Below are 12,500 nucleotides of genomic sequence, written 5' to 3'. Positions count from 1 at the left end.
TGCTTACTTTTGAGTTTAATCTTCTTCTTTTGGCCAAAGGTGGTTTTTCTCGGCCGTTAATGTCACATAAAAACCTTTTCCGTTTCGATAACGACGTCTCAAACTGTCGTTTTTGGGGATATAAATGTCCCACCGCTTCTGGTATCTTCGAAGATGAAATGGCTTCTCTCTCTCTCTCTCTCTCTCTCTCTCTCTCTCTCTCTCTCTCTCTCTCTCTCTCTCTCCTTAGCCCGTTGCTATTTTTGATCTTCATGAACTACATAGGTTTAGGATTAACTAGTAGACTAGCAAAATTTTCCGACCAGGCATAAATGCTACGAACTAAGAAGACGTGGAAGCCTTAAGAGAGGATCTAATGAAGCTAGTCATGCACATATGTTATAGTAACCCACAATCAGGTTACTCACTGCTGGGTAATGAAATATAAAGTGTGGATCAGGAGGAAGAGCTCGGCATTATTATCAGCAAGGATTTAAAGTTCACCAAACAGAGCATAAAAGCTGAAAAGAAACCACAAAAGCTAATAGGGTACTTAAAGAGAAAATTTAAATATAAAAACAAAGACACTGTACTACAGCTGTACTCATCACTATAAAGAGTACTCTAGAATATGGAGTACAATTCTGGACTCCAAGTATTCAGAAAGATATAGATAGACTGGAAGCAGTGCAAGCTAGGGCCACCAAACTAGTTCCAACACTAAGGCAATTTGGATATAGACGGATGAGGGAACGTTTGAACTTATTTTATCTCCAAACTCGACGACTGAGGGGACAGTTAATAGAGGCATTAAAAATTCTTAAAGGAATAACAAATGTAGATTAGAACAATCTATTTACACTTAGCACAAATCAATCCAGAGGTAACGGATACAAACTGGAATTGAAAAGATAAAACACCACTCAATGTGGCAATTTCTTTACATAAGAGTAAATACTTGGAATAGACTTCTAGCGGATGTAGTGAACAGTAACATGGTAAACGAGTTCAAGAATAATTTAGACAAGATCATAAGAACGCTCTAAATGCTTAAACTAAATTGCTCTACCAAAGAGCAAAAATAATCTTCGCGGATGGGCTAAAAAGTCTTTGAGACATCCAAAATCCTTGTAACTCTCTCTCTCTCTCTCTCTCTCTCTCTCTCTCTCTCTCTCTCTCTCTCTCTCTCGCAGGTAGGAAAATGAGGTGGTGATAACCTGAAGTTGGTAGGGAAAAAAACATTTCCTAAACGATGAATTAATTGTTATTGAGAGAAATTATCTATCCATCCATGTATATATATATATATATATATATATATATATATATATATAAATAGACTACAAGTAAATATTATATATATATATATATATATATATATATATATATATATATTTATATATATAATATTTATATATAATATATATATATATATATATATATATATAATAATATATAATATTCATGTGTATATATACGCAGGTATGTATATATATAAAGTATTTTTTGTAAATGTACACATTTATAGGCCTACTAACCTGCCAACTAGAGTTACTGAAACAGGTGCCGAATGTGTTGGGATCGTGTTTCGTTTCGCCAAAAAGATTTCCTGAGGCCTACGGCTATTTTTTTCCTTTCTTTCTTTCATTTGGTGAGAATGCCAACAATATTAGAATGCTTTTTTGTAGATTTTCTTAGCAATGTCAGTCTTCTTTGTTTCTTTTCTTTTGTAACGTTAGATCCCGCTTGGCATCGATCGATAAAGCCTTTTAAAAAGTTTTTTTTTTTTTTTTTTTTTTTTTTTTTCTCTCTTAAGAGCAGCAAAGGACTTTCTTTTAGTATTTATACAAGGCACCATGGTCGTGGTATTTTGACATTGTTGCAGAGTTTAGGCATTTTAGAGGTCTTTCAACTCCTGTTGCTATTCCCACTTTTAGATTTACCCGCCAACGAAGTTCAAAGAGGCAATGTTTTACCCCCCTGTTTGTTGATTTGTTGTGTGTGTTTGTTTGTGAACACCTTCCTGGCCACAATTTTAATCGTAGAGTAATGAAACTTGCAGGGATTAAATTTTCTGTAAAAAGCTGCAAATGGTTAAATTTTGGAACGCAAAGGTCAAAGTTCAAGGTCACTGTCAAGCAAAATGTCCAATTTACTTGATCAGCCATAAGTTTGGATATCTTTGTCACAGAGACTTCAAACTTGGTTCATTTTTGAGTGTATGAAAATCCACTCCAATTAGTACATGTTAATGTCAAAGGTCAAGGTCAATGTCGAGCAAAAGTTCGAGATATAAGCTGCTGCGGCGGAGGTCTGCTCGCTATACTGAGTGCCCCTCTAGTTATATTCGAAGCTGAGGTTTTTTTTGAGGCAGAGAATTTATAAAATGCGAGCAGCCACTTTGTTCGTGTTTGCATTCAGATGAGATAGAAAACTCTACTAAGGACATTTTCTTTTCCTCTCTGTATAAATCTCAATCTTTATCATTTACAAAGTTCAATTTATTTAATCTGGTATCAGTCAATCTATGAAGCCTGTTTGCATGTTTAATGAAGTACCTGTTTTATTTATAAAAAGTTGCTTAAATTTATTTTAGTTCAACATTTTATTGTTTAGAAAAATCAATTAATTTAATGTGATATCAGAAAGTTTATGAGACCTGTTTGAATGTTCAATAAAATACAAATTTTATTCATCAAAAGTTGTATGTATACATTTATTCTTCTTTTGGTATAAAACTCAAACTTTATCATTAACAAAATTTAATCTATTTAATCTAGTATCAGTAAAGTTATGAGGCCAATGTGAATGTTTCATAAAATCCACATTTTATCAATAAAACTTGTATACATATTAATTTTAGCAGAGATTAATTTCCGTCTCTGTTGTAGTGATTGATCAAATTTAACTAATTGTAAGGTATTTCTTTATTCCCTCCTCCAACAAAGTTGGAAGGAGGTTATGTTTTACCCCCTGATTGTGTGTTTGCTTGTGTGTGTGTCTGTGAACAGCTTCCTGGTCACACTTTTAATCGTAGATAATGAAACTTGCAGGGATTAAATGTTATGTAATAATCCAGAAATAATTCAAGGTCAAATGTCAAGGTCACGGTCAACCAAAATATCCAATTAACATACTCAGCTATAAGTTTGGACATTGTTGTCACAGAGACTTCAAACTTGGTTCATATCTGAGTGTAGGAAAATCCACGCCAATTATTACATGCTAAGGTCAAAGGTCAAGGTCGAGCAAAAGGTCGAGAAATAAGCTGCCACGGCGGAGGTTTGCGCTCTACTGAGTGCCCCTCTAGTTCCTGAATGTATCATTATACGATTACATCAAAAGTTAATTAATTCCCTGGTTGCTCCCATTTTTAGCCATTATCTATTCCTCCGTTTTAGTGCTGCATGGACTCCTTGGTCCTGGTGCTGGTTTTAGGAACATTTGTTGCGGAAGTCCCAAAAGAATTGTAACAACATTTACGAGTTCTTCGAACATTACTGTTTTTGGAAATTCAATTTTATCCGGATATTTATTTCCTTATTTAAGGTCAACCCCATTAATTCCCCCCCCCTCTCTCTCTCTCTCTCTCTCTCTCTCTCTCTCTCTCTCTCTAAGTCCATTTATTTTTCGTCTATTGTTATTAGATTCGTAAATATGTTATTTATAGTCATATACTTTTTAAAGGATATAGAGAACTTGAATATTCCATAAGATCATATATTAGAAATCCTCTTTATAAAACATCGCAGTTAAAGTTTAGCTAGATTTAATGTTGCCTTATTGCATTGATTTGTAACTTAATCAATCAGCGTAAGTACGTGCAAGTGTATATTATCTCAAAGATAGTGAAAGATCAGTTCATTATTATTATTATTATTTTTATTATCATTATTATTATTATCAGTAGTAGTAGTAGTAGTAGTAGTAATAGTAGTAGTAGTATTTTTTCATTATTATTATTATCATTATTATTATTAGCCAAGCTATAACCCTAGTTGTAAAAGCAGGATGCTCTAAGCCCAAGGGTTCCAACATGGAAAAAATAGCCCAGTGAGGAAAGGATGTAAAGAAATAAATAAACAACATGAGAAGTAATGAATAATGAATATGAAATATCTAAAGATACGTTAAAATAGATCTGCCATATATGAATTATGAAGAAAGACTTATGTCAGCCTGTTCAACACGAAGACATTCGCTGTAACTTTGAATTTCTGGAAATAAAAGAAAATGCAGGTGCTAAATACGTTTGCCCATTATTAGGGCAAACGTGACGTAATCGGAAGGATATGAGAAAATTTGCAGCTAAGTAAAAAAAAAAAGAATCAACTTAATTTTCTACTCAAAAAGAAAAAAAAAAAAAAAACTTCGACTCAAGGAAACTGTGAAATTTAATTGACATATAAGTGGCAGTCTGTTGCGCCGAAGGAGCGGCCCCATGTAATAAACTCGAAGGACAGTTTTACATAAAAAGATTACGTTCATTTGTGTTTTGCCCTTCTTACTCGTATAAAGGTCTATACTCTCAAGACCAGCATTTTCCGAACTGGGGAAAGGGGAAATTTTGTTACGGGGTGGGGAATAATTACACTGCCGGGGACATTTCCCCCTAGTTGAAGATTCCTGAGGGGAATAATTACATTGCCTAAAATACCAAAAATATCTCAGATTGATTTTTTAATGTTTGAGAGAGAGAGAGAGAGAGAGAGAGAGAGAGAGAGAGAGAGAGTTGTTGTTTTGTTGTTGTTGATGATGTAACTTTATGTTTATGCTTATGATTGTACATTTTTAAAATGAATTGGTAAAATGTCACAGCGTGGTATGAGTAATCTTTCCCTCATATGAGAGAGAGAGAGAGAGAGAGAGAGAGAGAGATGTAACAATATTTTATCATTATATTTGTACATTAACATAAATTAGGAAATAGTCACAGTGTGTTTTGAATAATCTTTCCCACGAGAGAGAGAGAGAGAGAGAGAGAGAGAGAGAGAGAGAGAGAGAGAGAATATGTAACTGTAAGTTTATTAATATATTTGTGCATTAAAATGAATTAGTAAATAGACAAAGTATGTTTTGACTACTTTTTCCCTCTCGAAATGGAAAATCTTGAAGTCTGAACTAGGTGCAGGGGAAAATGTCGGAAAATAGTTTTGGAACCAATGCCATAGACCTTGACTCGTATGACGTAAAGCCGAGGTCTCCGGAAAGAGTAGGCCCTCGCTTGATTCATAACATTACGCTTAATATTACGTTAAGAACATTCGCTGAAGAGTTCTCATTTCGGAAATACAAACGTTATTTTCAGCGTTATTTCTTATAACGTCATTTCTGGTCTACGAATTTAGGCTACATGTCATTCCACTGTAGTTTTTTGTTTAATTTTATTTATTTGAACTTCTTTTCTGCTTTCATTATGCAAGTTTTTTCTTTCTTTACCGGATGTTGATCTCATAAATTTTCACGTCGAGTTAAAGTAGGATGGATATGTTTATGTTTGTGTATTAGTTACCTGTTGTGTATGTCTATTTTTATTTATTTAATATATATATATATATATATATATATTAAATACATAAAAATAGACATACACAACAGGTAACTATATACTGCTTTATATATATATATATATATACGCGTATATATATATATATATATATACACACATATATCCGTGTTGGAGCCCTTATAGCACCCTGCTTTTCCAAGTAGGGTTATAGGGTTATAACCTAACTTGTAATAATAATATTGATAATACTGTGTATATATATATATATATATATACGCGTATATATATATATATATAAAGCAGTATATATAATTATATATATAATATATATGTGTATATATATATATATATATATGTGTGTGTGTGTGTGTGTGCGTGTTTATATATTCGATATCAATTCTCATTTGTGGTTGATATTTACATCTATCTATCTATATATCTCTGTATGTATGTATGTATATATATATATATATATATGTATATATATATATATATATATATTGTGCATGATACTGGCTCCTTTGAAATCTTGTGAAGAGGTTATTTTAAGTTTAATGACTTACACAACGAGAGCAATTTATAGATATGACTGATTTAGCCATGACAATATTGTCGTTGATTTTTTTTTTCGTCTTTAATTATCTCTTTGAAAATGACAAATATAGAATAATCAAATATATATGTAAACGAGGCCGTGTTGTTACGTGAGTTAATAAGATCGTGTTTTATTCATCACCTGGAAAATTTGATGAATAATTAGATTCATTTGTTGTGGAAATCCCATGAAAATTGTGACAAAATTTATGAGTTTTTCAAACATTACTCTTCTGGGGGATTCGATTTTATCTGGATATTTATTCTCTTATTTGAGGTAAACTCCAGTAATTATCCTCTCTCTCTCTCTCTCTCTCTCTCTCTCTCTCTCTCTCTCTCTCTCTTCTGTAGTAGTTCGTTCAGCTCACAGATAAGTAGACATGGTCTATCCCAAAATAAAAATGATATAGTTGAATCGGTAGAACTTCAAAAGTTCAAACTTGCAGCGAATGTTTATATGTTGAACAGGCTGACATAAGTCTCTTTCATAGTTTATTTGTGTAAGATCTATTTTAATGTTCTTATTGTTCTTAAAATGTGTTTTTTTTTATTACTCATTACTTCTGTTGTAGTTTGTTTATTTCGTTATTTCCTTTCCTCACTAGGCAATTTTTCCCTGTTAGAGGCTTTGGGCTTATAGCATCATGCTTTTCCAACTAGGGCTGTAGCTTTGATAATAATAATAATAATAATAATAATAATTTAGACGCATGTTATTGTAAAAGAGTGTCCCTTTGTGACATGATTAGTACCTGATTGTTTGTTGACTGTTGCAGATAACAATTTGGATAGGGGAACAATTAAGAAAAAAGGGAATTTGAGTTTGAATTGCTTTGTTTGATAAATACCATTCTATATTTGAAACGGAAGAGCTTCGACCAGTCTAAGGGTTTCCTTTTTTCCCTCCTTTGACACTGAATAAGTCTTAGGGTTTCCTTTTTCCTGACTTTGACACTGAATAAGTCTTAGGGTTTCCTTTTTCCTGACTTTGACACTGAATAAGTCTTAGGGTTTCCTTTTTCCTGACTTTGACACTGAATAAGTCTAAGGGTTTCCTTTTTCCTGAATTTGATTCTGAATAAGTCTAAGGGTTTCCTTTTATTCTGAATTTGATACTGAATAAGTCTAAGGGTTTCCTTTTATCCTGACTTTGATTCTGAATAACTCTAAGGGTTTCCTTTTATCCTGAATTTGATTCTGAATAAGTCTAAGGGTTTCCTTTTATCCTGACTTTGATTCTGATAAGTCTAAGGGTTTCCTTTTATCCTGACTTTGATTCTCAATAACTCTAAGGGTTTCCTTTTATCCTGACTTTGATTCTGAATAAGTCTAAGGGTTTCCTTTTATCCTGACTTTGATTCTGATAAGTCTAAGGGTTTCCTTTTATCCTGACTTTGATTCTCAATAACTCTAAGGGTTTCCTTTTATCCTGACTTTGATTCTGAATAAGTCTAAGGGTTTCCTTTTATCCTGACTTTGATTCTGAATACGTCTAAGGGTTTCCAAGATGGAGAATCGATATATTTTGGATCGGAGAGTTCCATTTGTGACTGCGTCACCTTTTTAGAAAAGAAAAATATTAATTTTATATTTTTTTCATATAATGCAAGTAAAGTGCTATTGCACGTGCATAGGAAGATTTTCTTGCCCAACATGAATTCAGGTTAAGTGCTTTAAGGTTAATGATCTACTCTTGAGAAGTAAGGGAATTAATTTTTTACTTATTGGTTCTTCTGATAACAATAGCAATGTTGCTCATATATATATATATATATAGAAACTACTGGATTTATTATCTGCGCAAACTTCGTTGCAAAATTTGTTTTGATAGGCGTGTATTTATTTATTCGTTTGTTTGTTTGTGATTCGCATAACTCAAAAATTAATTGATCGAATCTCATGAGATTTGGTGGGATGATTGGTCACGATCCAATGACAGTTTGATTAGATTTTGAGAGGGATTTTGTCAAGGTCAAGATCACAGAAAGGTCAAAAGCGTGTTTTTGCTCTATCATGGTCAAAGAAAACCATATTTGAAGGATTACTAACACCAATCATGACATATGGATCAGAGAGCTGGACAATGACAATCAAAGATAGGAGCAGAGTCCAAGCTACAGAGATGAAAACCCTGAAAACAATAATGCACAAAACAAGAAGAGATAGAATAAGAAATGTAGATTTTAGAAGGATGGTTGGGGTATCTCCTATGTTGAACAAGATTGAGAAGGGACAGCTGAGATGGCTGGGACATTTAGTGAGAATGGATGGAAATAGAATTGCAAGGAAGAGATGGGACTGGACAGCTGGTGGGAGGAGATCAAGAGGTAGACCACGTAAACGCTGGAGGGATGGAATTGAAGAGATTTTGACAAAGAACAACATGCCAACAATTGAACAGATGAGAAGAGAGGGAATTTTTGAAAACAGAACTGAGTGGAGAAGACAACTGATTCCACTGACAGGCTGAAAGCCTACCTGGGAGTGGAAGTGGAGTGAAGTGAAGTGTGGTCAACTTTTATGTGATTTGCATGGGGTTGTGTGACCGGTTGGTAACGTCCTATCCTGGTGATCGCCAGACTGAGCTTCGGATCCCGCTCAAACTCGTTAGTTCTTTTGGTCGCTGCAACCTCATCATCCTTGCTAGCTCAGGATGGGGGTTTTGAGGGAGCCTATAGGTCTATCTGCTAAGTCATCAGCCGCCATTGGCTGACTCTCCCTGGTCCTAGCTTGAGTGGGAGGGGGGGCCTTGGGCGCTGATCATATATATATATATATATATATATATATATATATATATATATATATATATATATATATATATGTATGTATATATATATACATAAATATGAATATATATATATATATATATATATATATATATATATATATATATATATATATATAATATATATATATATATATGGTCAGTCTCTAGAGCATTTTCCTTCTTGATATGGCCATCTCGCTTCCCCCTGCTCTGCCATTCATGAGTGGCCTTTAAACCTGTGACGAGCCGAGAATGAAAGCCTTTAAACTCATGCCAAACTGGGCATAATTCAATTGCCTATCTTATGGTGTAGCGTTGGCGAAGGTATGCGTCCTACCTAGTGCCCGCTCTAGTTGATAAAAAAGAAAAGAAAAAAAAAAAAAACATTCCTAAGTCTTTGAGTTGGACCTTCGTCCTCGTGAGCTACTTAAGTCGCCCTTGAGCCTCGTCAGGTAATGATTACTCCTTAGGGAGAAACTCCTCTCGGACGATTGCTAAGATTTCAAGTGTTTTCTTAAGGATGATGTCATACGGAGAATATTCTAATTGGACTGATGCATACGTCAGGATATGTCGATCCACTACTGACCTCCGCCATATTTAAATCCGGGCTTTTATTATTATTATTATTATTATTATTATTATTATTATTATTATTATTATTATTATTATTATTATTATTATTATTATTATTATTATGGCACCCTAGCAGTACCAGCTGAACTCGGTTGAGTCCCTTGTCAGGCTGGGAGGAACGTAGAGAGGAGAGGTCCCCTTTTTGTTTTTGTTTCTTTTGTTGATGTCGGCTACCCCCCAAAATTGGGGGAAGTGCCTTGGTATATGTATGTATGTATGTATTATTATTATTATTATTATTATTATTATTATTATTATTATTGTTGTTATACGCGACCCGTCAAAAATGACGGTGACATATTTAGATAGATTTGCACGCAAACAAATTTATCCCTTCCCGCCCCTTCCCCCTTTATTAGCACAAACAATCTGCATTTAATCACACAAACACAAATCCTGGTTTAATTACACACAAACGAAAGTACATACTGCTTCCAGTTATATAAAAACAGAAATATTGTTTTCAGTCTCACGGAAAAACACACCCTTATTCAAAGTCAAACAAACACACACACACACACATCAGATCTACTCTTAGTCACAAACACAAAAGCAAATAACTTGCATCATCACCAAAACATGATAATAATAATAATATTAATAAGAAGAAGAAGAAGAAGAAGAAGAAGGAGGAGGAGGAGGAGGAGGAGGAGGAGGAGGATGATAAAATACTGCCGCTAAAGAGTTATTGGATCCTTTGACTAGCCAGATAGTACTACATTAGATTCCACTTTGACTACGGCTCATTTTTCCTTTGCCTAAACATATACCGAATAGTCTGGCCTTCTCATTACACATTTCCTCTGTCCTCATACACTTGACAATACTGAGGTAACAGAAAATGCTTCTTTTCTCAAGGGGTTAATTATTGTACTGTAATTGTTCAATTGTTATTTTCCTCTTGGTAATGGCAGAAGAGACTCTTTAGCTAAGGTAAGCAGCTCTTCTAGGAGAAGGACACTCCAAAATCAAACCATTGTTCTCTAGTCTTGGGTAGTGTCCCTGTTGGAACCCTTGGGCTTATAGCATCCTGCTTTTCCAACTAGAATTGTATTTTAGCCATTAATAATAATAGTTTACTAAGTGATATAGGCTACAGATGTTTAACATATTTCAAAACCTGCCCTGAAGACCGGAGACTTTTTTTTTTAAATATGTAATAAATTAATTATCATCAAAGAATAAGAAATTAAGCGAGAATGGGTCTCTCCGGTTCTCAAAACGTTCACTGGGAGTAACAGTAAAAAGGAAAGAAACTAACAGAAATAATATCACTAATGCTTTTGTTGGTTTTTTTTTTATTGGGTAAGAAGAAGAATTCTTTCAAAAGCTTTCTATGAAATTGCCTTCGTTGTGTTAAGAATTCTCTCTCTCTCTCTCTCTCTCTCTCTCTCTCTCTCTCTCTAAACAAGCTTTTCATTTCCAGGGACAAGTTAAGCAAAATATTTAGTCTTTATACACAAGTCAATAAGGATTCCAGTTACATTTCAATACTTTATTCCCATCCCTTGATTGCTTTCCTTAATAGCTCTCATTTTTATTATTACTTTAATTAATAACTTTCCATTTTTACTTTACCACTATTCACTCTCTTTTTAAACCAAGACCAGTTACCGGATGTTAGGGATTGGGACATCAAAAGCAACCAGGATCCTATGCTTGCATCCTTTCTGAAGCCTATTGTTCTCCCATGCCTGAATTTGTGATACATTTAAAATCATAAAAAATAAATAGCCGGTTTGATATCCTAGACCTAGAGCCATCATCTCCCCCTGGAGAGGGGTGAAGTTGGGGAGGCCCCTCCCCAGAGTAGGGGTGAAGGTGGTGGGAGGGACTGGCTGTGGCTATTGTTGGTGATGAAGTTTTAGCATTGTTTACGTATAGCAGAGGTCATTTAAATTGTTATTTATTTTTTTTCATGATTTCACGTTGTTGTTGCAGCTTTTTGTAGACGTTGAAAAGCTTCTATGATTTAATCTCTTGATACTTCAGATATAACGAAATTGAAAGGTCGGATTCGTGGAATTGATTTTACAACTTATGTTTGATATGGGAGAGATTCCGTCATTTTTTAAGCCTTGAACATCATATTGAAAAAAAGAAAATGTTTCAGGATGTAATTTTCAAAACTAGCAAAGTTTTTTTTTTTTTTTAACAGAAACAGTTGGAAAACGTGTGAAACAAGTCCTTGTTCTAATGGGAATTACTTTATTCTATATTATTTATACCGGTTGTTTCCATAGTTAATAAAAAAAAAGGGTTTAGTGAAGGGTATGTATTCACCGTCTGTTTCTTACTTTTTTTTTTTTTGTGAGCAACTTTACACAAAAACTATTGTACGGATTTTGACCAAACTTGGTAATCATGATGAGTATGACCCAAGGGTTATCCTGTAACATTGGATTAAGTACAAGTATACATATTTTCACCTCCACTTGCTTTTAGAATGAATTTTTTTCAAATCAAAAAGTCTGAATTTTTGGAGAAATTTACCCCTAAAAACCTTGTGGTTAAATGAAGGTACAAATAGGGAAAAATAATATCCCAATTTAACTTGGGAACAACATACCTAATATCATCAAATGATTAGTTCACAGACGAAATTGAAATCAGAGGGTCCTTAGTTCGAGCCTCGCTCACAGCTTGATAGATTCTACAAGAGAACACAACCTTGCCGTCGTCTTGAGTTAGAAATGTTTTATGCATTAACAGGTCTTTTCTATTAAGTCAACCCGTAGAATATAAGGTTTTGGTGTCATCAAGGGCTATTTTCTGGTTGTCCATGGTCCTAGCGTGGTTGGTGAAGTGAGCTTGAGTGCTGATATTATTATTATTATTATTATTATTATTATTATTATTATTATTATTACTAGCCAAGCTATAACCTTAGTTGGAAAAGCAGGATGCTATAAGCCCAAGGGCTCCAACAGGGAAAATAGCCTAGTGAGGAAAGGAAATAAGAAAATAATCTACAAGAGAAGTAATGAACAATTAAAATTAAAAATAACAGTA

General features: G+C 33.9%; 1 protein-coding gene across 1 annotated transcript in view; it reads right to left on the bottom strand.

Moving 5' to 3' along the window:
* Nucleotides 1-7,492: 7,492 nt before the first annotated feature.
* The window catches only part of LOC137633056 (uncharacterized), a 36,510-nt gene continuing 31,502 nt past the window's right edge, over nucleotides 7,493-12,500 (bottom strand). The window contains exon 3 of the mRNA XM_068365222.1: nucleotides 7,493-7,641. Coding sequence (XP_068221323.1) covers nucleotides 7,493-7,641 — 149 coding nt within the window. The remainder of the gene's footprint in view (nucleotides 7,642-12,500) is intronic.

This window comes from Palaemon carinicauda, chromosome 42 (assembly GCF_036898095.1).
Source record: "Palaemon carinicauda isolate YSFRI2023 chromosome 42, ASM3689809v2, whole genome shotgun sequence".
NCBI lineage: Eukaryota > Metazoa > Arthropoda > Malacostraca > Decapoda > Palaemonidae > Palaemon > Palaemon carinicauda.
Note: the sequence above shows the minus strand (reverse complement) of the source record. Positions and strands in the feature narration are given on the sequence as shown.